This window comes from Scyliorhinus canicula, chromosome 1, assembly GCF_902713615.1.
Source record: "Scyliorhinus canicula chromosome 1, sScyCan1.1, whole genome shotgun sequence".
NCBI classification, from domain to species: domain Eukaryota; kingdom Metazoa; phylum Chordata; class Chondrichthyes; order Carcharhiniformes; family Scyliorhinidae; genus Scyliorhinus; species Scyliorhinus canicula.
In genome coordinates, this window is record NC_052146.1 from 40,012,504 (window position 1) to 40,040,433 (window position 27,930).

At 49.8% G+C, this 27,930-nt stretch overlaps 2 protein-coding genes across 8 annotated transcripts in view; both read right to left on the reverse strand.

Annotated features, from left to right (window-relative positions):
* The window catches only part of LOC119960015 (coiled-coil domain-containing protein 63-like), a 174,205-nt gene that overhangs the window by 42,641 nt on the left and 103,634 nt on the right, over positions 1-27,930 (reverse strand). For all 7 annotated transcript variants that reach the window (XM_038788089.1, XM_038788127.1, XM_038788186.1 and 4 more), the window contains 3 exons: positions 17,476-17,657; positions 8,951-9,108; positions 2,330-2,553 (listed from right to left, as the gene is read on the reverse strand). In XM_038788089.1, the coding sequence (XP_038644017.1) occupies positions 2,330-2,553; positions 8,951-9,108; positions 17,476-17,657 (564 nt within the window). The remainder of the gene's footprint in view (positions 1-2,329; positions 2,554-8,950; positions 9,109-17,475; positions 17,658-27,930) is intronic.
* On the reverse strand, positions 14,575-14,860 carry LOC119960657 (60S ribosomal protein L38-like). Its single transcript, XM_038788308.1, has one exon. The coding sequence runs from the start codon at positions 14,790-14,792 to the stop codon at positions 14,583-14,585; it is 210 nt and encodes a 69-aa protein (XP_038644236.1). The 5' UTR covers positions 14,793-14,860; the 3' UTR covers positions 14,575-14,582.

Below are 27,930 nucleotides of genomic sequence, written 5' to 3' on the forward strand. Positions count from 1 at the left end.
TATTGAGTAGCATTGTTTAACGGGTAATTGGAAATTATTTTCTGCTGTGATGTTAAAGATATTTCAATACTGTGTTAGTAATAAAGTTTGTTTTAATATATCATATCCCTATTTCTTTGTGTAATCAGTCCTGGAGCGAGATATCCTTTCTGTACAGTCTTACAAAATTAAAATTAAATATTGAGGTTTCTGTTCAGTCTCTGAGCCACTGTTAGGGTCTGATTTAGGATCGTAATATTGGCCAACTTTTTGTCCCTCAGCCTCCATTATCTACTCATTCATTTGTTGTTTATGGGAGCTTGTTTTGTGAAAATTCTGCTATATATATATATAACTGTGCAACGATTGTTTACGAAGTACTTTGGGATATCCTAAGAATGAGTGAGGTATTGCATAAACACAAATTCTTCTTTTGTACCTTATAACTGCTACAGGTGCAGATCAATTTCACTCCCACTGTTTTTCTAAAATTCCTTCCCCAATTTTAGGCTTGTCAGCTCTATTTTATGGATAAGTGGGCAGAATACATACCTTGAGGCCTCTGCACTGCAACTCTAACTGGCCGCTAAGACCATAAAAGCAGGGTGGAGGTGGGATGGAGAGATTTCCCCCTTTCTATGAGATATAGCTGCACTCAACTTGGTGCTAGCCTCTGGCACTTGTAGGCAGGGACTAAGTTCCTACTACTTCTTGGCATTGTTGTAGTAGATTTCCAACATGTGACATGTGAAATGAGTACAATGCAAATGAAATTCAGGTGGTTTCTACAATGAATAACAAATTCACAATACCCAGTTTTACACCCAGAACTATGTGGCAATTTGAAAATCTGCCTCACTGGAACTGTAATGCATTTGTACTCCCTCATGCGTCCTATTGGATTCAGAATATCACCTGTGGTATCCCTTCAGATTAAACATTGATGCTTTTCCATGTTCATAGTAGGCATAAACAGGGCATTTTCAAGTTGGTAGGCTGTCACTAGTGAAGTGTCGCAAGGATCATTGCTGGGGCCTCAGCTATTTACAATCTATATTAATGACTTAGAAGAAGAGACAAAGGATAATGCATATATAGGTTTACTGATGATACAAAGTTAGATTGAAAGGTGAGCTATGGGGAGGACAGAGAGGATGCAAACAGATGTAGAGAGGTAAAGTGAGTTGACGGATGGGGTGCAATGCGACTAAAAGTGTGAAGTTATTCACTTTGATTGTAAGAATGCAAAGCAGCATATTTTTTAAAAGGTAAGAAATTTGTAAATATTGATGTTCAGAGAGACTTGGATGTGCTCGTACAAGAAAGAATTAGCATGGAGGTACCACAAGCAATTAGTAAGGCAAATGGCTTGTTGACCTTTATTGCATTAGATTAGAGTACAGGAATAAAGAAGTCCTACAGGACATTGGTGCTGCTACATCTGAAAATTCTGTGAGCAGTTTTAGATTTCATATTTACGGAAGGACTTACTTGAGGCAAAGGTTCGCTAAATTGGTCCCTGCGATGAAGGGGTTGTTCTATGATGACAGGCTGGGTAAACTGGACCTATATTTGCTGGACTTTAGAAGAATGAGGGGCAATCTCATTGAAACATAGAATTTTGAAGGGACTTGACATGGTAGGGACTGTGAAATTGTTTCCACTGGTCAGGCAATCTGAAACACATGGACATAGACTCAGGATAAGGGATTGATCATTTAGGAGAAATTACTTCACCCAAAGGGTTGCAAATCTTTGAAATGCTTTACCTCGGGAGTTGTGGATGTTCCATCATTGAATAAATACACTTAAGGCAGAAGGGGACAGATGTTTGATTCTCTCAAGGAATCAAAGGATGCAGGAAGCAGGCATAAAAGGTGAGTTGAAGCCCAAGATGAACCATGATTGAATTGAATGGCGGAACAGGCTCGATGGGCCATATGATCTATTCCTGCTTTAAGTCACCCCTATATTACACAGCACTTCTCAAACTGCTGCCATATAAATAGGCAATTGAGCAATGTAATCCACTGTCTCTGAACCAGCATAACTGCAATATTTTTGTGGGACAGAAATAGAAAATAATTCCAAAAAGAAAATTGACGCTTTATGAAAACGAAAATCGCTTATTGCCACGAGTAGGCTTCATAGAACGATACAGCGCAGTACAGGCCCTTCGGCCCTCGATGTTGCACCGACATGGAAAAAAAACTAAAGGCCATCTAATTCAATGAAGTTACTGTGAAAAGCCCCTAGTCGCCACATTCCGGCGCCTGTTCGGGAAGGCTGTTATACAGTAGCAAAGAAAGAATGTTATACAGCAATACTTGATATTGATATTGATACAGACCTTGATATTTTGGATCTTCTCTTGTTTCTGTTCGAGCTGAATATTAATTTCATTTATAAAACTGAACAGCGCATAGTTCTTCTCCTCTGTGGCAACAAACTCAGTGCCCAGACTGTAAAGGTTGTCCTTTCCTGTCACATTTTTAAGTTGATTATAGACTTCTTCATAAGCCTCATATTCAATTTCTTGAGCTGTTTTCTTACCAACTTTATCCTTGGAATGATCTAGAAATGCAATAAAAATCGCAAAACCCTCTTCATTAATTGTCTATTTGTGAGAAAAGTTATAAATGTTATGTCCACAAATACGAATTTTCATTTCTGAACAGAGTTTCTGGTGAACTGTTTTTGTTTGTCTTTTTTGTAGGTTGTTTTGCAATTATTAATAAAAGGTTGGGGAGCAGCACGGTGGCCTAGTGGTTGGCACAGATGCCTCATGGCGCTGAGGTCCCAGGTTCGATCCCGGCTCTGGGTCACTGTCGTGTGGAGTTTGCACATTCTCCCCGTGTCTGCATGGGTTTCACCCCCACGACCCAAAAATGTGCAGAGTAGGTGGATTGGCCACACTAAATTGCCCCTTAATTGGAAAAAATAATTGGGTAATCTAAATTTAAAAATAAATAAATAAATAAAAGGTTGGGAAATTAAAGGTTGAATTTTTTTGGTAACAAGTGACAATAACTCTGGTTAGCACTGCTGCCTCATGGTGCCAAGGACCCGGGTTCGATACCGGCCCCTGGTCACTGTCCGTGTGGAGTTTGCACATTCTCCCCGTGTCTGCGTAGGTCTCACCCCCACAACCCAAAGATGTGCAGGGTAGATGGATTGGCCACGCTAAATTGCCCCTTGATTGAAAAAAAATGAATTTGGTACTCTAAATTTATTTTTTACAAGTGATAATATCTCATAGGTCACTGATAACACAGCCAGATACAAACTGAACGTCACCTAAATTATATAACCCTCAGGCTCCTCGCAAGTGCAAGGAAATGAACGGCTCACAGTGAACTATGGCGATGAAACAAAAATAAATGTTACAATAATAAAGCTACTCAAATGTGAAAAGTAGCATTACTATTGTAACTACTTGATCACGAGTGCCATCGCTCGCAGACACCAAATGTAAATTGTCTTTCTTCCTTCAAGTGTATCCACATTGAAGCAAATGGATGTCTGAACAGTTTTACAAAGTTGCCCCTTCATCTATTTTTCATGAGATTAATTCTTTGTAGCTGTGACAAGATATACAAATTAAATACAAATCATTACATATGAGGAAATATCCCCAAATTATCTTATATTAAAAAATAAAGTGGACATCAACTATACAGTGTGGCTGCAGTATACACAAACTAAAGGATAAACAGCAGAAATTAAGGGTTACTTTGATAGTATCCTCTAACAAAGCAGGGCAAGAGCATGCCATAAGTATTTTTAACTATTCCTTTGTGACTATCATTATCTTGGAATTCTCTACACAACATTACAGTAGCGCAATTGGCACAGAAGGACAAGTATTGAAGAGGAAGGTTCACCACCACTACCCTTGTTTTTTAAAAATAAATTTAGAGCACCCAATTCATTTTTTTCCAATTAAGGGGCAATTTAGCATGGCCAATCCATCTACCCTGTGCATCTTTTTGGGTTGTGGGGTTAAGACCCACGCAGACATGGGGATAATGTGCAATCTCTACATGGGCAGTGACCCGGACCCGGGGCCGGTATGGAAACCGGGTCCTCAGTGCCATGAGGCAGCAGTGCTAACCATTGCACCACCATGCCACCCTCACCACTAACCTAATTAAGAATGGTATAAATTGTCTTCCCAGATTTGTCCGTAATCCAAAGACGAATTGAATAAAACCCTAGACTCACAACTTCTGGATAGAACGGATATTCAATTACTTGAGATACCTGGTCTAACTCATGCTATTCCAGCAAATAAAAGACTGAGGACATGATTTAGCAGCCCCATTTACCAGGGCTCAAATCACGTTACAGCCGCTAAATCTCACGAGCAGCCACAAACGGGATTTTCATAGGTGTGATCTCAGTTTGAGATATTCCCTATCCTCCGCCAGTGAAGTGATTAGGTTCACATCCATAAAGGGTGAGAACCTGGGCCAGGATTCTCCAAGATCCCGGCTAAGTGTCGACGCCGGCGTACACACCAGAGTGTTTCATGCCGGTGTCAACGGGCCTCTTGGCCCAGTGATTCAGTGGCCCACAGGGGACCAGCACAACGCCGGAGTGCTCCATGCAGCTCCAACGACGATACGCGGCCCTGCATTCCGGCACGGATCTGCGCATGCGCCTGCCGGCTGTTTCCACGCCGCGAGTGCTGGCCATTTCCGCGATGGTGCATGCACGTGGTGGCTGTCCCACACGGAAGAAGGTAGGACCCCCCACCCCCAGATCATACGCGCCAGCCGATCGGTAGCCCCTGATCGCAGGCCTGGCCGTCGTGGAGACCCCCCAGGAGTCTGATCCCCCTGCCCCCACCAGGACGGCTCCGCGGCCATGGGTCCAACCGCGGAGTATTGCCGCGGGGACCTCTTTCAACGGCCCCCGACCTGCGCCGCGTCAGCCGCGCGCACACGACTGCCGGCGATTCTACAGTCGGCGGAGAATTGCGTCCGGGAGTCGGAGCGGCATGGTGGGAAGTTTCGGCATGAACAGCGATTCTCCGACTTGGCTCGGTCTCAGCGAATCCTGGTCCCGATTTCCATTAATTTAAATACATTTTAATATAATTAAAGGGTTCAATGCCATAGTTTCCACCGTAAGAAGTCTTACAACACCAGGTTAAAGTCCAACAGGTTTGTTTCAAACACGAGCTTTCGGAGCGCAGCTCCTTCCTCAGGTGAATGGAGAGGTATGTTCCAGAAACATTTAATTGGACAAAGTCAGAGATGCCAGACAATGCTTGGAATGTGAGCATTTGCGGGTAATCAAATCATTACAGATCCAGAGGTAGGGGGTGATCCCAGGTTAAAGTGGTGTGAATTGTCTAAAGCCAGGACAGTTGGTAGGATTTTGCAAGTCCAGGCCAGATGGTGGGGGATGAATGTAATGCGACATGATCCTGTTTCAGGCAATGGGATCAAGACCTTGGATCCAGACCTTCAGAGCATCCTACGTGCTCGAATCCCACGTAACCCCCGCATTGGAGATCTCTACTGCATCCCGAAAATACACAAGGCCAACACACCAGGCCGTCCTATTGTTTCAGGCAATGGGACCCTGTGTGAGAACCTCTCTGGCCACCTTGAGGGCATCTTGAAACCCATCGTACAAGGTACACCCAGCTTCTGTCGCGACACGACGGACTTCCTACAGAAACTCAGCTCCCATGGACCAGTTGAACCAGGAACATTCCTCATCACAATGGATGTCTCAGCATTCTACACCAGCACCCCCCATGACAACGGCATTGCTGCAACAGCCTCAGTCCTTAACACTGACAACTGCCAATCTCCAAACGCAATTCGGCAACTCATCCGCTTAATTCTAGATCACAACGTCTTTACCTTCGACAACAATTTCTTCATCCAGACGCACGGAACTGTCATGGGGACCCAATTCGCACCTCAATATGCCAACATCTTCATGCACAAGTTTGAACAAGACTTCCTCACCGCACAGGACCTTCAACCGACGTTATACACCAGATACACGATGACATTTTTTTCCTTTGGACCAACAGCGAAGAATCACTGAAACGACTACACGATGAGATCTATAAGTTCCATCCCACCATCAGACTCACCATGGACTATTCTCCAAATTCAGTTGCATTCTTGGACACACTTGTCTCCATCAAGGACGGTCACCTCAGCACTTCGCTTTACCGCAAGCCCACAGATAACCTCACGATGCTCCACTTCTCCAGCTTCCACCCTAAACACATTAAAGAAGCCATCCCCTATGGACAAGCCCTCCGTATGCACAGGATCTGCTCAGACGAGGAGGAGCGTAACAGATACCTACAGATGCTGAAAGATGCCCTCGTTCAACGGGATATGGCGCTTGACTCATCGATCAACAGTTCCAACGCGCCACGGCAAAAAACCGCACCGACCTCCTCAGAAGACAAATACGGGACACAACTGACAGAGTACCCTTCGTCGTCCAGTACTTTCCCGGAGCGGAGAAACTACAACATCTTCTTCGCAGCCTTCAACACATCATCAATGGTGATGAACATCTTGCCAAGGTCATCCCTACACCCCCACAACTTGCCTTCAAACAACCGCGCAACCACAAACAAACCATTGTTTGCAGCAAATTACCCAGCCTTCAGAACAACAACCACGACACCACACAACCCTGCCAGGGCAATCTCTGCAAGACATGCCAGATCATCGACTTGGATACCACCATTGCACGTGGAAACACCACCCACCAGGTACGCGGCACATACTCGTGCGACTCGACCAATGTAGTCTACCTCATATGCTGCAGGAAAGGATATCCCAAAGCGTGGTACATTGGCGAGACCATGCAGACACTGCGACAACGAATGAATGGGCATCGTGCGACAATCACCAGGCAGGAATGTTCCCTTCCAGTCGGGGAACACTTCAGCAGTCAAGGGCATTCGGCCTCTGATCTCCGGGTAAGCGTTCTCCAAGGCGGTCTTCAGGATACACGACAACGCAGAATTGCCGAGCAAAAAATTATAGCTACGTTCCACACGCGTGAGTGCGGCCTCAACCGGGATCTTGGATTCATGTCGCATTACATCCACCTCCCACCATCTGGCCTGGACTTGCAAAATCCTACCAACTGTCCTGGCTTGAGACAATTCACATCTCTTTAACCTGGGATCACCCCCTACCTCTGGATCTGTAATGATTTGATTACCCGCAAATGCTCACATTCCAAGCATTGTCTGGCATCTCTGACTTTGTCCATATAAATGTTTCTGGAACATACCTCTCCATTCACCTGAGGAAGGAGCAGTGCTCCGAAAGCTCGTGTTTGAAACAAACCTGTTGGACTTTAACCTGGTGTTGTAAGACTTCTTACGGTGGAAAATATGGCATTAAACCCTTTAATTACATAAAAACATATTTTAAATTAATGGAAATCGGGACCAGGATTCGCTGAGACCGAGCCAGGTCGGAGAATCGCCGTTCATGCCGAAACTTCCCACCATGCCGCTCCGACTCCCGGACGCAATTCTCCGCCAACTGTAGAATCGACGGCAGTCGTGTGCACGCGGCCGACGCGGCGGGGGCCGTTGAAAGAGGTCCCCGCGGCAATACTCCGCGGTCGGACCCATGGCCGCGGAGCCGTCCTGGTGGGGGCAGGGGGATCAGACTCCTGGGGGTCTCCACGATGGCCAAGCCTGCGATCGGGGGCTACCGATCGGCTGGCGCGTGTGATCTGGGGGTGGGGGGTCCTACCTTCTTCCGTGCGGGACAGCCACCACGTGCATGCACCATCGCGGAAACGGCCAGCGTGCGCACGCACCGGCGTGGAAACAGCCGCCAGGCGCGGACCCGTGCCGGAATGCAGGGCCGCGTATCGTCGTTGGAGCTGCATGGAGCACTCCGGCGTCGTGCTGGTCCCCTGTGGGCCTTCATTCACCTTAGGAAGGAGCAGTGCTCCGAAAGCTCGTGTTTGAAACAAACCTGTTGGACTTTAACCTGGTGTTGTAAGACTTCTTACTGTGCTCACCCCAGTCCAACGCCGGCATCTCCATATCATAGTTTCCACCCACAATGTTATCCCTTGGGGCCTTATGTCACGCCAGCGCAAATCACTACTAGTATTCAAAAGTGAAAACCAGTTGTGATGGCCATAATAGAGGCACGGAGGTTCCTTGGAGGCCCTGGTGGTTGAAGGTCAAAGCTTGTCATTTTCCCCTGGAACCCTAGCAGTGCCCCCTGTCAGTATCCCCGGTATTGTCAGCAGGCACTGTCAGGGGGCAATGCCAAGTGGGCACATAAAGGGGCAGCGCCAATGGGGCACATGACAGGAGCAGTGCCAAGGAGGCTCCGACGGGGGGGTAACTCAATTGTGGGGGGTTCCGCTTATGTGTGGTGGGGGGAAGAGGGGGCCCCGACGCTTGTGTGGAAGGATAGTGAGGAGAGTCCTGGTGCTTGTAATTGGGGGGAGAAAGGGGAGAGCCCTGATACCTGATAGGGAGTGGGCGGGAAAGGGAGAGGGAAGAGCTTTGATGCCTGTGTAAGTGGGAGGACATGGCTGTGAAGGGGGAGAGTGCCCGCGTTACTGTCGATGTGGGGCGAGGAGAGACCCCCCTCATACTTGAGTGGTGGTGGTGGGAGAGGGTAGTGGCCCGATACTGCCAAAGTGGGGTGGGGAGGGGGTTCCTCAATGCTTGTGGGAGTGGTCCTCCGTGTCATGGGAGGTTGGGGCGCCCCTCAAAGATGGCACCCCGTCTCTATGGAGCCGACCTTGCCGGCTTATAAACCTCCGCCTACCAGAGTGACAGTTTAAACAACACTCCCAGATTTTCTGTGCATTAAGTGCCAGAAAATCTGGTCTGAAAAGTTGATTGTGTTTCTGTCCAGAAACACACCAATTTTCAGTCAGAGTTAGCTATTTTGGGAAAATTCCACCCTTAACTTTTCATCTTTGTTAAAGAGTATACCTTCTCTTGTAAGCTGTCGAAATTTAATCAGCATGAAGTCTTTAAGTTTTGCCTCATGATCAATAATACGCATTAGTTCCTTTATCTCTGTATTATATAGTAGGATGTCTTTTGCACTTCGTTCCTTGACAGCGTGTATTCTCGTTTCTGCTTCCATCCTAGGAAAGAGGGAAACATTAACTTATACATATATACATAGATTCATAGAAGATAGGAGCAGGAGGAGGCCATTTTTCCCTTCGAACCTGCTCCGCCATTCATCACAATCATGGCTGATCATCCAACTCAATAGCCTAATCCTGCTTTCTCCCCATAGCCTTTGATCCCAATAGATACATATTATTTTGGATCGTCTAAAACATTACTGAAATTATGCAAATTGTGAGCAGGACTTTTCTGAATTACCATGCAGAGTGCACATATTGAGTGGCACAGATACCATATCGGTTGTCTGCACATGTTCAATTTCTTTATGTACAAAATATTGGACACAATTTAATGTTCAAAAATCGGAGTCCGGTTTTGGGAGGGTATTGCGAGGTTTCTTGGCGCCTGCAATGCTGAGTATACCCCCACTTTCTAATGGAACTCTGCCTTTCTTTAAGGCCTTGGTTGGAACGGCCTGCCGAGGCTGCAATTATTTCATTTCCTGCATTGACGAGCTGAGCTGAGCTCATCAATGAAAGAAGATGGTTGGCAACACCATTTATAAATGCCGCCTTGATCTTTCAAGCCCCCTCAAGGAATCCCACTGTGGTCTCCGGGACCCCCCGTCCCACTGCCCCAACTTATCTCTTAGGGGGTCTTCGAGTCCCCACTCACCCCACCTCTTAAAGGCAGGGCACCTACGGGCCCGATCCCTGGCATGGGAAACCTGGCCCCGGGCACCTTGGTAGCACCAGTCTGGCACCCTGGCTGTTGTGCCACCTGAGCAGTCTGTCAGCACCGGGGAGGCACTGGCAGGATGACCAGGTGGCAGTGCCAAGGTGCCTGGTTTGCGGTGCCTGGGAGCCAGGGAGAGTGCCAGGATACCACTGTCCAGAACCCGACCACATGGGGGCCTCCAATGGCCTTGGAGATCCCCCAGGTGCCATTACGCCTGGTCCACGTTAGTGCGACCATGTGATGATGTTAGTTCCTGGGCCTCGGGAAAGTCCAGCATCGACACTAATTTGAGCATTTGATAAGGCTTGTGCAAATGATTAGATCACATGGTGGCAGGCTGCTGCAAAAGATTAGATAACATGGGGTCCGGGCTGAACTAGCTGGATGGATCCAGAACTGGCTTGGCCACAGAAGACAGAGGGTAGCAGTGGAAGGGTGGTTTTCCGAATGGAGGATTGTAACTAGTAGTGTTCCGCAGGGGTCAGTTCTGGGACCTCTGCTCTTTGTAATATGTATAAATGACTTGGAAGAAGTAAGTTTGCGGATGATACTAAGATTACAGCTGTTGCGGATAGTGATGAAGATTGTCAGAGAATACAACAGGATATAGATAGGCTGCAAAATTGGGCAGAGAAATGGCAGATGGAATTTAATCCATACAAATGCGAGGTGATGCATTTTGGTAGATCCAATTCAGGTGGGAGCTATGAAATAAATGGCAGAACCATCAGGAGCATAGAGCAAAGAGAGATCTGGGCATGCACGTCCACAGATCCTTAAAAGTGGCAACACAGGTGGAAATGGTAGGAAAGAAAGTATATGGCATGCTTGCCTTCATAGGACAGGGTATTGAGTATAAAAGCTTGAAAATGATGTTACAATTATATAAAATGTTGGTCAGGCCACATTTGGAATACTGTGTCCAATTCTGGTCATCGCACTACCAGAAGGACGTGGAGGCTTCGGAGAGAGTACAGAAAAGGTTTACCAGGATATTGCCTGGTATGGAGGGTATTTAGCTATGAGGCGAGATTGAATAAACTGGGATTGTTTTCCCTAGAGAGACAGAGGCTGAGGGGTGACCTGATAGAAGTTTATAAAATTATTAGGGGTATAGAAAGGATTAACAGTTGGAGGCTTTTTTCCCAGGGCAGAAATGACAATTACAAGGGAACACAAGTTCAAGGTGATTGGGGTAAGGTTCAGTGGAGATGTGTGTGGAAGATTTTTACACAGAGTGTGGTGGTGGCTTGGAATGCACTGCCAAGTGAGGTGGTTGAGGCAGATACGTTAGCGACCATTAAGACTTATCTGGATAGGCACATGAACAGACGTGGTATAGAAGTGTGTAGGCGGTTTGTCTAGATAGGACACGTGATCGGCGCAGGCTAGGAGGGCTGAGGGGCCTATTCGTGTGCTGTATTGTTCTTTGTTATTCTTTGACACATTTAAATAAGCCTAATAGGCCATTTAAATATGTTAACCTGGATCGCACCCAGAGAGTGCGAGATCCAGATCAAAACATCGCTCGAGATCTTGTTAGATCTCGCAAGGTGCTCCGAGCATTGCATATCTCACAAGAGGCTTCTCGAGAGATTAAATGGCCCGATAGCCGCCACGCAAAAAATGGTACTGCCAAGGTGCAAATGCAGCATTTTTTCATGGCAGTGTTTGGGCCAGGGAGTGGCGGTGGGCCTGGAGACCCCCTAATCGTGAGTTGAGCCTAGGGGGGTGGGGTTTAGGGGTTGCATAGGGGGCGGGGGGGGGGGGGGGGTGCATGAGAAATCAGGACACCATTTTGATATCTTGCTGCACTGAGGAGTTCCGGCAAACTGAGCTCCTCAGTGTAGAAAACGGGGCTAAGTGCGGCCTCGTCGGGGAGATCCCCGCTGAGGACCCGATCTACCTGGATGTGAGTTAGATAGCGGGGTGTTTCACTGCGCTCCGAGCACCAGGAAACAACCGGCTAATCTCGCACTCTAAGCGACTCTGTCTCCATTCGGGTAGATCGCGCCCAGAATTATTTTCACCACTGGGCAGCTGAACTCACTGGCCAGGCCTGCTCCTCAGAGATCGGGCCACCATTCTTAATGCGTGTCCTGATCTGTAAATCAGTTTGTGGGTTCCCAACACATGTGCAATGTCACCTCCCGCACATATGGACATTACCCCATACCTTCCCCCAGTGATGACACCCCACTATGGGGTCACTGAGGACCCCCCTTTTCAGGCTTCCCCACATCCACTTTCAGGCTCCCCTTCCAAGACCTTCACCACCACAATCTTCCAATTACCCCTTAATATCCGCCCTGCACCTCCCCACCCTTCATACCCCCCTCCATGCTCCTTTCATGGCCATGGCCCCCCTCAGGCTCTGACCCTTGGCAATGCCACCCTGGCGGTGCTCCTGCCAGATTTGCCGTGCCACCCGGACACCTTGGCAGTGCCCGGGTGGCAGTGCTCAGGTGCCAGCCTGGTGGTGCCAAGGTGCCTGCGCTCCAGGGCAAGGGCCAGGGGGCCAACCTGCCCTGTCCCTGGCCACCCACGGGTAGCCAATGGCCTGGGTGACATTCCACCTGGTCCACGTTTGTGTGGACCAGTACTGAACGGCGCCTGGCTGTGGACTTCCTGGGGAGGCCGTTTGATGCCTGGAGGCTGGTAGATCCTGGGTGAATATGCCCAGGTCAGTTTAAAACCAACTCAGGTGCCTGTGGCTTGGTCATGCTCATTGTGGGTGGGGCCCTGGCCATGCTGCCTCGTGAGGTCCAGGTAGATCATGGGAGGCGTACTGGCTGCCAGAAAGCCCGCAGGAGGCTTCTCCCAGCGTCTACCAGTTGCGTCACGCTCATGTTTGGTCGCGATGCAGCCTGTAGATAGCACCCTTTATCTCCGCTTCAATTAACTGACCCCTTTGTTGGCAGGGAGACTCCCAGCTGGAAAGTAAAACCTTATTTAGTTTACAATGTCAGATTAGTGTTCAACTATCATGCCCAACAACAATGATGAAAAGAGGAAGAGAATAATAAACTGATAACAAAGAAACAAAAAAAAGACTAAATAGCAGAAAACCCTCAAATTTAACAAACCATGAAAAAACATTAAATATGAAATACCCGCCCTCAGGGGCATGAAATAGATAGGAAAATAGAGGTAGCGGCCGAGACGTGGGCAGAGGCCTTGAGGAGGGTGAATGCAAACTCATTGTGTGCGAGGATAAGCCTCATCCAGTTTAAAGTGGTAAATAGGGCACATATGACGATCACAAGGATGAGTAGGTTCTTTGAGGGGGGAGAGGATGTATGTGCGTGGTGTGTAGGGGGCCCTGCAAATCACATGTTCTGGGGTGCCCAAGGTTCAAGGTGTTCTGGCAGGGGTTCACAGACATGGGGCGGGATTCTCCGACCCCCTGCCGGGTCAGAGAATCACCGGGGGGGTGGGGGGGGGGGGGGCCTGAATCCCGCCCCTGCCGGCCGCTGAATTCTCCAGCACCAGAGATTTGGCAGGGGCAGGAATCGCGCCGCGCCGGTTGGTGGCCGCTTGCAGCAGCCCACCCCCCCCCAGCGATTCTCCGGGCCGCAATGGGCCGAATTCCCGTTGTTCTTTGCCGGTCCTGCCAACGTAGATTAGACTAGGTCCCTTACCGGCGGGACCTGCCGGCGCGGGCAGGCTCCAGGGTCCTGGGGGAGGGGGGGACGCGGGGCAATTTGGCCCCGCGGGGGGGGGGGGGGTGCCCCCACGGTGGCCTGCCCGCAACCGGGGCCCACCGATCCGCGGGCGGGCCTGTGCCGTGGGGGCACTCTTTTCCTACGCGTCCGCCGTGTCAGACTCCGCGATGGCCGTGCGTAGGTGAACCCCCCCCCCCCGTGCGCATGCGCAAGGATGATGTCAGCAGCCGCTGACACTCCCACGCGCGGACTCGTGCCGGCCAGCAGAGTCCCTTCGGCCCCGGCTGGTGTGGCGCCAAAGACCTTCCACGCCAGCCGGCAGGGCGCAAACCACTCCGGCGCCGGCCTAGCCCCTGAAGGTGCGGAGGATTCTGCACCTTTGGGGCGGGCCGATGCCGGAGTGGTTCACGCCACTCGGTCTTGCCAGGACCCCCGCCCCGCCAGGTACGGGAGAATCCCGCCCATGATGTCCAAGGTGCTGGGGGTGTAGATGGTCCCCTGTCCAGAGGTGCTGATAGTCGGGGTGTCAGAAGACCCGGGAGTTCAGGGGAGGTGGGATAGGCTGATGTTTTGGCCTTTGCCTCCCTGATAGCCTGGAGATTTTGCTCGGGTAGTGGGACTCGGAGCCGCCGAAAGGGGGGTGTGGGAGAGCGACCTGTGGCTTGGCCGAATTTCTCAGGCTGGAGAAGGTTAAGTTTGTTTTGATGGGGTTGGTGGATGGGTTCACCTGGAGGTGGAAGCCATGTATTGACTTCTTTAAAGAGGTTTGAGGGGTCAGCAGGGGCGGGGAAGGGTAACAGGTTAAAATAGGGAAGGCGGGTTGTTAGAAGCAGATGGCATTAGGGGAGCAGGGGGAGTGGATGTTGGTTGTTTATAAAGTTGTTTGGTTGTTCTTCTGTTTTTATTTGTTTGTATGAAAATGTCTTGAATAAAATATATATTTTTTAAATGAATAAATATGAATAGGCTCTGATATTTCCTTCCTGCACAAAATCACATTGTCATTGTTCATCATCTTTCTTTTTTTTTGTAGTTTTTCTTTAGTCAATAAAATCCGAACAACATGTAGAGATTTCAGCTCCTCACTTCAGCTCTTTCACAGCCAGACCTGGAGGCAGGGACTGTTTTAGTTTCTCAGCCTTTTCTTTATCTGTGATGACGAGCATATATAGGTACCCGCTGCACCTCACTTTGAATTTTACATTGTCCTTGTTCTTAATTTTCACAGATTTTGCATCCTTTCTTCTAGCTGTTAACAAAAAGTCTTTGATTTCTCCAATCATCCGAGGCATGGCTGCAAGGAGTCTAGCGGCTGGGGGAGACAAACCGCACTCTGAGGCTCAGCCGCTCAGCCAGAAAGAGAACAGGTCCGGCAACATCCGGGGATTCGTTCATCATCTTTCTCAAACAATGCAGTTCAGAACTAGGGTTCATCAGCTATTTCTACTGGTTCTGAAGAAAAACATTCAGGCTCTCCACAGTACTTTAGTCAGAAACACAGGACCCAATTCAACGATCCCCTTGCACCCAGTGGGGATCCAGGGCAACGGGTGAATCGTGTGAGAGCCCCAAATCTGACTCCGCAGCGTGCCGATCGTAAGTCACCCGCCTCGCTCTGCTCGGCACGATGTTGATCCCGCCCTTGCTGGTCCAGATCCAGATGTGCATATTTAAATGAGCCATGAGCCATTAGGCCACACTGAGAGAGATTTCCTGTTGGCGAGTTGACCGCGCCAGCAGGAACAGATGTTCGCGGATCAGGGTGCCATTTTGAGCGGCAGCTGCAAACTCCCCTCCCCCTTTTCTTTCAGGCCTCCCCCACCCCCCAACTTTGTCGAGCCCCTGGGGACCCCCCTACCTCACCTCCAATTGGCAAGGCCCCTCCCGGGTCTGACACCTGGAAGTGACAATTTGGCACCCAGACACCCTGGCACTGCCAGCCTTGCATGCTGGCAATGCCACCCAGGGGTCCCTGTGGGGGAGCATAGGGGCATGGGGGGGATTACTGTTCAAGGAGCCATGGGCAGGCAGTGCATTGTTTGGGGAGTGGCCCTCGGATGGGCTCAGATGGTCTCTAGCAGCATGGCCCTGGCTTGGTGGACCTCGCGGTGGGCACGGAGAATCACGGGAGGCTGCAGCATACGGCGCTGGGCTCGCTAAATAGATTCATTGAGACCCATTTGCATTTATCTGGATCCCCCGCCGGTGTGTATCGTGGACCTCGTTCATGCCACCAGGTGAGGTCAGAGCTTCGCGTTTAGGCGCCGAATCCAATTTTCCCCAATGCCCGTTTCTACATCCTATCGCAGAACACATTCTGGGCGTCCCGGGATGGAGAATTCCACCCAATGCCTATACCAAAATCAAGCTTGTTCCTGACAAATAGTTACTTGGCAAATGCAAGAAGGTGGTCTGTGCCTGCAAAGCTACATTCCATTGTGAGTCACTGTTTTCAGAAGATGAGTAAGCAAATTGGAAGGAGAAATTAATTATATTCAGCTCTCATCACTAAGGAGAAAGATTTTGATGAATATCATTTAAATGTTCTTGTAAATTATTAGACAAAGCTAGGGAGAAGAAATTCATAATTTGTTAATTGGAAGCCCAGAAGTAGGGATAACTTTTAAACTGCTTTAGTTTGAAAAGAATATAATTAGCAATGCAAAAGCTTCAACTTTAACCTTGACCCAAGTCAAAACAAAAAGGAGATTGTAAAATATTTGCATCTGGGTAGATCCTTCAAAACAATATTCTAAATGTAATTTTTTTATCATTTCATCTCTGTTCATGAACAATCTGGATGGATTTGTTTATTGTCACGTGTACCGAGGTACAGTGAAAAGTATTTTTCTGCGTGCAGCTCAAACAGATCATTTAGTACATGAAAAGAAAAGAAAATACATAATAGGGCAACACAAGGTATACAATCTGTCTCCATTCTTGAATTTTCATCTTGTGAACTGCTTTACTGACTGAAACTATGACCAGGCCAGAAATTGAACGTGGTGTAAACATTATTCAGCCTGCCACCATTTGCCAAATTTATAATTTCAGCATTGAACCAGCTGTGAAACCTTGGCCGGGATTCTCCCCTACCCAGCGGGGCGGGGAGTCCCGGCGCGATGGAGTGGCGTGAACGACTTCGGCGTCGGGCCGCCCCAAAAGGTGCAGAAGACTCTGCACCTTTAGGGGCCAAGCCCTAACATTGAGGGGCTAGGCCTGCACCAGAGTGGTTGGCGCTCCACCGGCTGGTGGGAACGGCCTTTGGCACCACACCAGCCGGGGCCGAAGGAACTTCGCCGGCCGGCGGAAGTCCGCGCATGTGCCGGACGTCAGCAGCTGCTGACTTCATCCCCGCGCATGCGCAGGGTAGGGTCACTTCCGCCTCCGCCATCGTGAAGACCATGGCGAAGGCGGAAGGAAAAGAGTGCCCCCAAAGCACAGGCCTCCTCGTCGATCGGTGGGGATCGCTCGCCGATCGGTGGGCCCCGATCACGGGCCAGGCCATCGTGGGGGCACACCCTGGGGCCAGATCGCCCCGCGCCCCCCCAGGACCCCGGAGCCCACTCGCGCTGCCTGGTCCCGCCTGTAAGGTAGGAGGTTTGATCTATGCCGGCGGGACCAGCATGACAGCGGCGGGACTTCGGCCCATCGCGGGCTGGAGAATCGCCGGGGAGGGGGGGGGGGGCGACTGGCGCGGCGCAATTCCCTCCCCCACCGAATCTCCAGTTCCGGAGACTTCGGGACACGGCGGGGGCAGGATTGACGCCGGCCCCAGCGGTTCTCCGACCCAGCGGGGGGTCGGAGAATCCCACCCCTTTATGTATTGACGCTTGAAAGAATGAATAACACTTCAGTATTCCATGACTGAACAGCTATTTAAAAATCCATGCACTTCCACAAAATTCAGCACGCTTATCTAAAACAAAAGTTTCACTTGCTTTGTAATCTGCTATTGGTTAGATCAGTGCTCACCGTTGGTCATAAGCTTGCACAGATTCCTCAACAATTTCTTTCATTATTTTTTTTTGTTCTTGTAGTTTCGTACTGAGCTTATTGTACAGCTTGGTATAAATTTCTTTATTAACCCTCAGGATATTGATTTCTTCACGAAGCTTCCGGTTTTCAGTCAGAATTGTGTTAAACTTTATAGTTGACTGGGGAAAAAAAGAGTGCAAAGTTCAAGATGAGAAAAATAAGGCAGTTTTTAAAATGGTAGTTGCATTGGCCTCATTTCATAGAATCCCTACGGTGCAGAAGGAGGCCATTCAGCCTATCGGGTCTGCATCAGCCCTTGCTCCGATACAGCACCCTACCTAGGCTTAATTCCCCATTTGATTTGATTTATATAAGGAAACATATTAAACACTGACTGAATTTTTATGATTATTCCTTGGAGTGTAAAATGTTTTGTGTTTTTATGTCATTTAATATCCTTACAATTCTAGTCAGTAACACTTTGACAGTTTGCTAATGTTGTCAAAATATGGGACATTTTCTCATTTTATATTTATGCATACTTAAGCATAATTTTGTGAGGTTCTGATCTGGGTGTGGGGATTCAGTAGAGTGCAGCACAGGTCAGCAGGAGCAAACAACACAATAACAAGGGTTCTATTTATAGATTAAGTTCAACATAAAAGAAAGTCCCAATGCACTACATAAAGGGCATTTTTCTTTTTCAAATTGGTGCTGAACTGGGGAGGAGAGTTGATTGATCAATTGCTCACATGGTGGTTTTGAGAGACCATTATGACCTCAAAGAGAAGTGGAGTGGGTTCAGGGATGAAATTCTAAGGAGTTAGGTTAAGGCCATTTGACCTTCTCCCATGAATGGTGGGGCAAAGAAGAGAAGTGGTGCACAAAAGATCCAAGTTGGAGCAGCAAATAGTGTGAAAGAGAACAAAAAGCAGCAAAAGTTAGGGCTGCTGTCAGAATGGAAGAGGAATTGGAGATGAGGATTTTAAATTCAATGTTCTGGGGTACAAGAAACACATGTCAGCCAGTGAGGATCAGTGGTGGGTGAGCACAAATTAGATGGGGCTGGGCATGAACAACTTTAAACTTGTTTGTGGGATGTGGGCATTACTGGTAAGGCCAGCATTTATTGTGCATTTCTAGTTGTCCTTCAGAAGGTGGTGGTGAGTTGCCTCTTGAACTGTTGCAGTTCCTGAGGTTTAGATATAACCACAGTGCTGTTAGAGAATTCCAGCGACAGTGAAGAAGCAGTGATATATTTCCAAGTCAGGGTGGTGAGTGATTTGGAGGGGAACCTGCAGGTTGTGGAGTTCCAAGGTATCTGCTGCTCTTGTCCTTTTATATGATAGTGGTCGTGGGTTTGGAAGGTGCTATCTAAGGAACCGTGGTGAGTTGGTACACATGGCTGGTACACATGGCTGTCACTGTTCATTGGTGGTGGAGGGTGTGAATGTTTGCGGAAAGGGTGGCAAATAAGCGGTTTGCTTTGTCCTGAATGGTGTTGAGTGACTTGAGTGTTGTTGGAGCTGCACTCATCCAGGCAAGTTGAGAGTATTCCATCACACTCCTGGCTTGTGCCTTGTAGATGATCAACAGGCTTTTTTGGAGGGGGGGGGGGGGGGGGGGGGGGGGGTGTTCAGGAGGTGAGTTACTTGCCACCGGATTCCTAGCCTTTGACCTGCCCTGGTAGCCACAGTATTAATATGGCTAGTCCAGTTCAGTTTCTGATCAATGGTAACCCTCAGGATGTTGACTGTGGGAGATTCAGCGATGGTAACCATTGAATGTCAAGGGACGATGGTTAGATCCTCTCTTGTAGGAGATGGTCATTGACTGGCACTTACATGGCTCGAATGTAACTTACCACTTGTCGGCCCAAGCCTGGGTATTTGTCCTGATCTTGCTGCATTTGGACATAGACTGCTTCATTATCAGAGAAGTAATGAATGGTGCTGCACATTGTGCAGTCATCCGCAAACATCCCTACTTCTGACCTTACGATGGAAGGGACGTCATTGATGAAGCAGTTGAAGATGGTTGGGCCAAGGACACTATCCTGAAGAATGCCTGCAGTGATGTCCTGGCGCTGAGATGGTTGACCTCCAACCACCAAAACCATCTTAATTTGTGCCAGGTATGACCCCGACCTGCGGAGAGTTTTCCCCGATTCCCACTGACTCCAGTTTAGCTAGGGCTCCTTGATTCCATACTCAGTCAAATGCTGCCTTGATGTCAAGGGCAGTCATTCACTCCTCACCAGCTCTTTTGTCTATGTTTGGACCAAGGCTGTAATGGGGTCAGGAGCTGAAATGACCCTGGCCGAACCCAAACCCATCTGCTGAGTAAGTGCCGCATTATCCCAATGTTGATGACTCCTTACATCACTTTGCTGAAGATGGAGATGGATAGTAGACTGATAGGGCGGTAATTAGCTGAGTTAGACTTGTCCTGTTTCTTCTGTATAGAACACACTCGGGCAATTTTCCCATTGCCAGGTAGATGCCGGTGTTATAGCTGTACTGGAACAGCTTGGCTAGTGCGGCATGTTCTGGAGCATGTCTTCAGTACGGTTGCCAGAATATTGTCAGGACCCATAGCCTTTGTAATATCTAGTGCCTTCAGCCGTTTCTTGATATCATGTGGAATGAATCGTATTGGTGAAAAACTGACATTTGTGATGCTGGAGATCTCCGGAGGAGACCAAGATGGGTCATCCACTCGGCAATTGCGAATGCCTCAGCCTTGCCTTTTGCACATATGTGCTGGGCTCCTCCATCATGGAGGATGGGGAAATTTGTGGAACTGCCTCCTCCAGTGAGTTGTTTAATTGTCCACCACCATTCACGGCTGGATGTGGCAGGACTGCCGAGCTTAGATCTGATGCGTTTGTTGTGTATTCGCTTAGCTCTGTCTATTACTTGCTGCTTATGCTGTTTGGCACACAAGTAGTCCTGTGTTGTAGCTTCACCAAGTTGACACCTAATTTTTCAGTATGCCTGATGTTGCTCCTGGCATGCTCTCCTCATTGAACCAGGGTTGACCCCCTGGCTTAGTGATAATGATAGAGTGGGGGATATGCCGGGCCATGGGGTTGCAGGTTGTGGTTGAATACAATTCTGCTGCTGCTGATAGCCCACAGCGCCTCATGGATATCCGGTCTTGAGTTGCTAGATCTGTTCAAAGTCTATCCCATTTAGCACGGCTGTAGTGCCACACAACACAATGGAGGGTATCTTCAATGTGCAGATGGAACTTTGTCTCCACAAGAACTGTGTGGTGGTCATTTCTACCGATACAGTCATGGACAGATGCATCTGCAGCAGGCAGATTGGTGAGGATGAGGTCAAGTATGTTTTTTCCTCTTGTTGGTTCTCTCACCACGTGTTGCAGTCCCAGTCTGGCAGCTATGTTGTTTAAGACCTGGTCACCTCAGCCTGTGGTGGCACTACTGAGCTACTCTTGAATGATGGGCATTGAAATCCACCACCCAAAGGATATTCTGCATCCTTGTCACCCTCAGTGCTTCCTCCAAGTGGTGCTCAACATGAAGGAGTACTGATTCATCAGCAGATATTTGCTGGTTCATGGTAATCAGCAGGAGGTTTCCTTGCCCATGTTTAACCTGAAGACATGAGACTTCATGGGGTCCAGAGTCGATGTTGAGAACTCCCAGGGTAACACCCTCCTGACTATATACCACATGCCACCACAACTGCTGGGTATGTCCTGCCAGTGAGACAGAACATACTCAGAAATGGTGATAGTGGTGTCCGGGACATTATCTGTGAGGTATGATATTGTGAGTATGACTATGTCAGGTTGCTTGACTACTCTGTGAGGCAGCTCCCCCAAGTTTGGCACAAGCCCCCAGATGTTAGTAAGGAGGCCTTTGCAGGGTCAACAGGGCTGGGTTTGCCATTGTCATTTCTGGTGCCAGGGTCGATGCCGGATGGTCCGCTTTTGTGTTTTTGTAGTGGTTGAATACAACTGAGTGGCTTGCTTGGCCATTTCAGAGGGCATTTAAGAGTCAACCACATTTCTGTGGGTCTGGAGTCACATGTAGGCCAGACCAAGGGTAAGGATGGCAGATTTCCTTCCCTAAAGGACATTAGTGAACCAGGTGGACAATAGACAACGGTTTTGCGGTCACCATTACACTTCTAATTCCAAATATTTTATTGAATTTAAATTCCACCACCTGCCATGGTGGGATTCGAAACTGGGTCCCTTTTGAGAGAGCCACAAAGAATCAAGCATGGGTTTGTGGAGTCAAAAATAATTTTTTTTATTTCCAGCACTACGTACACAGGGCCAGTAGTTCACACTGGCCAGCTCTATTTATACAGCTGCGCTGCTAACGATTGCCCCACCCCCCTCAATGGGGGAGCTCAAGAGTCATGGGGTAACCAATTGCCCCAGCCAATAGGAGCTGGGCAGGTTATAACAGTCCCCAGATCATTATCCTGGGTCTCTGGATTACCAGTCCAGCGACAATACCACTGCGCCTCCGTCTCCTCATAAGTTTGACTTTATGTTGAGTTTATTCATGTTGCAGGAACAAATGCTGGCAAGGAAGACATTGACAAATTTAAACTAAAGCATGGATAAGTGTATTGGCAATAATTACAATGAAATGAGAGTCTAGATTTGTGCAGGAGGAGACCAACACGAGGGGACATAGCTTTAAATTGAGGGGTGATAGATATAGGACAGATGTCAGAGGCAGTTTCTTTACTCAGAGAGTAGTAGGGGTGTGGAACGCCCTGCCTGCAATAGTAGTAGACTCGCCAACTTTAAGGGCATTTAAGTGGTCACTGGATAGACATATGGATGCAAATGGAATAGTGTAGGTCAGATAGGCTTCAGATGGTTTCACAGGTCGGCGCAACATCGAGGGCCGAAGGGCCCGTAGGGCGCTGTAGTGTTCTATGTTCTATGTTCTATGAACATTCAAACCACCTTATTGGTTTGGACCTCATACGCCAGCGACTGTTAGAAGGGGCCACGCTCGACCTAGCAGAGACAAAGAAACTAGTGCTCACTATGACGGTCGCCTCGCACAACATTCAGGCCTACACCCCCCAGCCGTGCGGCCTACCCCTCCTACACATCCTGGACCCCACAGACGGCCGCCCCAGAAGGGGCCTTACCCAGTCAATATACCTGCACCACGCGCCAGCCAGCGAACCCCGGGAGTCCCCGATATTACTTTTGCGGCCAGCAGAAACACCCCCGCCAACGCTTCCCAGCCCGCGTTGCCCGTTGTAAGGCTTGCGGCAAGAAGGGGCACTTCGCCTTGGTGTGCCAGGCCCGTGCAGTCGCCGTTATCACCCCCACTCCCCTCGTTTACGACGAATGGGCGCCGCCATCTTCTCCCCCTCAGACCACGCGCGCCAAGTGGGCACCGCCATCTTTTCCCCCTCAAACTAAGCGCGGCCAGTGGGCGCCGCCATCTTCCCCTCCGAGCAACACGTGCGACCCATGGGCGCCACCGTCTTGTTCAACCCCCGCCACGTGCGGACCATGGGCGCCGCCATTTTGTCCTCCTCTAGATCTTCAGGTGCCGCCATTTTGTCTCCCCCACGGCACATGGGCACCGCCAGCGTTCCAGGACCTATGCCCCCGGGCTCCCCATCATCCGACACCAGTGACAACTGACCACGACTCACCTCAATGACCATCGACCAGTTGCGTCCGCATAACCTGGCCACCGCATCGACCAGCGTTAAAATCAATGGACACGCGACCTTTTGCCTGTTGGACTCTGGGAGCACCGAAAGCTTCATCCACCCGGATACAGTAAGGCGCTGCTCCCTCGCAGTACACCCCGCCAACCAAAGAATTCCCTTGCCTCCGGATCCCATTCCGTGCCGATCCGGGGGTACTGTACGGTTTGCGGGCCACCTTTCCGTACCTAGACAACGTCACCATCTGCGGCCATGATCAGCAGGACCACGACGCCAATCTTGCCAAATTTCCCCAAACTGTTGTCATAATATACACCAGTATATCATGGTGCAGACACATACTGAGGGACATACACTAGGACCAGTCAACATGCACAAACACCGCAGCCAATCACCAGTTAGAACACACGCACTATAAAGGCAGAGGGCATCACTTTTCCCGCTCATTCTGGATGCTGCCTCTCAGAAGCACAAGAGCTCATCAAGTTTAGTACAGACTCACAACACGTGCTGAGAGATTCAACTGGTGCGGACAGGCACAGGTCTCTAGTTAAACTAGCATTGTTTCAACCCACAGTTCTCGTTTGTCTATTATTTTATAAGTAGTTAATAAAATAGAGTTGAACCTTCTTCAGTGTTGGTGGCATATGTTAGCTTCACAAGTCTACACTGCCCAACACTTCAACTGTCACTCTCCTAAACCTCACCTACAACAAGGAGAAGTGCGTGCTTAGCACGACCCGCTTAGGCATCCTCGGCTATGTGGTCCAGAACGGAGTTCTGGGACCCGATCCCGACCGCATGCGCCCCCTCATGGAGCTCCCCCTCCCCCACTGCCCCAAAGCCCTCAAACGCTGCCTGGGGTTCTTTACGTACTACGCTCAGTGGGTCCCAAACTATGCGGACAAGGCCCGCCCACTCGTACAGTCAACCCATTTTCCCCTGACAGCCAAGGCACAACAGGCCTTCGCCCGTATCAGAGCCGATATCGCCAATGCCGGGATCCACGCAGTAGACAAGACACTGCCCTTTCAAGTAGAGAGCGACGCTTCAGGCGTCGCCCTAGCCGCCATGCTCAATCAGGCAGGCAGACCCATGGCATTCTTTTCCCGCACCCTTCATGCCTCATAAATTTGGCACTCATCCGTCGAAAAAGAGGCCCAAGCTATCATTGAAGCTGTGGGGCATTGGAGGCATTACCTGGCCAGCAGGAGATTCACTCTCCTCACTGACCAACGGTCGGTAGCCTTCATGTTCAATAACACACAGCGGGGCAAGATCGAGAATGATAAGATCTTGAGGTGGAGGATCGAGCTCTCCACCTGCAATTACGAGATTTTGTATCGCCCCGGTAAGCTCAACGAGCCCCCAGACGCCCTATCCCGAGGTACATGTGCCAGCGCACAAGTAGACCGACTCCGGACCCTGCACGACAGCCTTTGACACCTGGGAGTCACATGGTTGTACCGTTTCATAAAGGCCCGCAATCTGCCCTACTCCGTCGAGGAAGTACGGACAATCACCAGGGACTGCCAGGTCTGTGCGGAGTGCAAGCCGCACTTCTACTAGCTGGACCGTGCGTGCCTGGTGAAGGCCTCCCGCCCCTTTTAGCGCCTCAGCGTGGATTTCAAAGGGCCCCTCCCCTCCACCGACCGTAACATGTATTTTCTCAGTGTGGTCAATGAGTACTCCAGATTCCCCTTCGCCATCCCATGCCCCAATATGACGCCTGCCACTGATATCAAAGCCCTCAACACGATCTTCGCTCTTCGATTTCCACGCCTACATCCACAGTGACAGGGGATCCTCCTTCATGAGTGATGAGCTGCGTCAGTTCCAGCTCAGCAGGGGTATCGCCTCCAGCAGAATGACGCTACAACCCCCGGGGAAACGGACAGTTAGAGAGGGAGAATGGGACAGTATGGAGGGCCGTCCAACTATGGTTCAGGAAACTCCCGGCCTCCCACTGGCAGGAGCTCTTCCCTGATGCACTACACTCCATTCGGTCACTACTATGCACCGCCACTAACAATACACCCCATGAACGTCTTTTTGCCTTCCCCAGGAAGTCCACATCCGGAGTGTCGCTCCCGACTTGGCTCCCAGCTCCAGGACCCGTCCTACTCCGTAGGCACGTCCGACTCCACAAGGCGGACCCATTGGTGGAGAAGGTGCAATTGCTCCATGCAAACCCCCAGTATGCCTACTACCGCCAAGATACTGGCTCCCTCAGGGACCTGGCACCAGCAGGTTCCACACACACACACCCCCCCGGCCTGGCGCCACCCTCCCCTCCTCTGGCGCTCCCAGCAGCAACCCCCCCAGGACCATCCGTCCTCCCCCTGCCCACGCCCGAGGATGAAGAGGATTTTGGCACGTTCCCGGAGTCACCGGACATCAGACCAGCATCGACATCGCCACCACCACTACGTCACTCCCAGCGGCACATCAAGGCCCCGGACCGGTTAAACCTCTAACTGGTCCACTGGACTTCAAAAGACACTTTTTTTTCTCTCTAATGGATATTGTAAATGTAAAAACCATTTGTTGTATATAGTTCTACTCTCGCCGGACTCAATTTTAACAGGAGGTGAATGTGGTAAACCACTGTTGCACCTCTATTAGAGGATGTATGGTAGGACCTGTACTACAGATAAGCTGGTAGTCCCTGCCTGCTGGTCCGCCCAGTAGGCGGAGTATAAATATGTGTGTCCTCCATGCTGCAGCCATTTCGCCAGCTGCTGTGGGAGGCCACACATCTTAGAGCAATAAAGCCTCAGTTGTATCCAACTCAAGTCTTTGTGTAATTGATCGTGCATCAGATGTGTTAACCCTGCCTAAGGCATCTGCCAACAGACCTGCCTCTATCTCTTCCCCTAGTTCATCTTCCCACTTACCCTTTAGTTCCTCTATCGGAGTTTCCTCCGCCTCCATAAGTACTTGGTAGATATCTGATACATTCCCCACTCCCACCCCTGCTCTGGAAACTACCCTGTCCTGTATACCCCACGGTGACAGGAGCGGGAAAGTCGGAAACCTGCCTTCTCAAAAGATCCCGTATCTGCAGATATCTAAACCCATTCCCTGCTGGCAATTCAAATTTCTCGTCTAAAGACTTCAAGCAAGAGAAGCTCCCGTCTACAAATAGATCTCCCATCTTCACAATTCCTGCTCTCTGCCATCCCCGGAACCCACCATCCAATCTACCAGGAACAAAGCGATGGTTGTTGTATATCGGGGCCCAAACCGATGCTCCCTCCTCTCTTCTGTATTTCCACCACTGCCCCCAGATTCTCAGAGCCGCTACTACCACCGGGCTTATGGAATATCGGGCCGGCGAGAACGGAAGAGGAGCCATTATCAGTGCCCCCAAACTTGTGTTCTTACACAATGCCGCCTCTACTCGTTTCCATGCCGACCACCCCCCCCCTATCCACTTCCTAATCATGGCTATATTGGCCGCCCAGTAGTAGTTACAAAAGTTCAGCAGTGCCAACCCCCCCCCCCCCCCCCCCCCCGACTACGCTCCAACAATGCTTTCTTCACTCGCGGGGTTTTACCCGCCCACACGAAGCCCGAGATCACCTTATTCACCCGTTTTAAAAAGGCCCTCGCGATGAAGATGGGGAGGCACTGAAAGACAAACATGAATCTCGGGAGGACCGTCATTTTCACGGTCTGTACCCTCCCCGCCAGTGATAGCGGGAGCGTGTCACATCTCTTAAAGTCCTCCTTCATTTGTTCTACAAGCCAGGACAGGTTTAATTTGTGTAATGTCTCCCATTCCCGAGCCACCTGGATTCCCAGATAGTGAAAACTCCTTCCTACCATTCTAAACGACAGATCTCCCAGTCTCCTCTCCTGCCCTCTCGCCTGGATCGCAAAGATCTCACTTTTTCCCATGTTCAATTTATACCCCGAAAACCTGCTAAATTCCCTAACGGGTCCGAAATGTAGAGGAGCAAGTCATCCACGTAGAGCAAGACCAGGTGTTCCACCCCCTGAACCAGCTGTTTCCAGTTCCTAGAAGCTCTTACTGCCACAGCCAATGGCTCTATGTCCAGAACAAACAGCAGCAGGGAGAGGGGACACCCTTGCCTTGTCCCTCGGTGCAGTTTAAAATAGCCTGACATCTACTGATTTGTGCGCACACTTGCTACTGGTGCTTGATCCAGCAACCGCACCCAGTCAATGAAGCCCTGACCAAACCCGAAACTTCCCAACACCTCCCACAAATAATTCCACTCCACCCGATCAAAATCCTTCTCCGCATCGATCGCAAACACCACCTCCATTCCTCCCCCCCCCCCCCCCCCCCCCCCCCCCCCCCCTGAGGCCATCATAATAAAATTTAAGAGGCTTCCAACATTGGCCGTGAGTTGCCAGCCCTTTACAAACCCCGTCTGGTCTTCCCCTATCACCCGCGGCACGCAGTTCTCTATCCTTGTGGCCAGTATCTTAGCCAAATGTTTGGCGTCCACATTCAATAGGTAATTGGCCTGTATGACCCACATTGTTCAGGGTCCTTCTCCCGTTTCAGAATAAGAGAAATCAAGGCCTGCGACATTGTTGGGGGAAGGACTCCCCCTTGCCTCATTAAATGTCCTCACCTGCAGTGGGCCCAATATCTCCGAGAACTTCTTGTAGAATTCCACCGGGTAGCCGTCCAGCCCCGGGGCCTTCCCCGACTGCATGCCCTTCAGCCCCTCCATTATTCCCTAAATTTCAATTGGGGCTCCAAGCCCTTCCACCAGTTGCTCCTCCA

Bases quoted from the DNA above. Each gene is read 5' to 3' on its own strand.
- LOC119960657 (XM_038788308.1), bottom strand. From the start codon at position 14,792: ATGCCTCGGATGATTGGAGAAATCAAAGACTTTTTGTTAACAGCTAGA.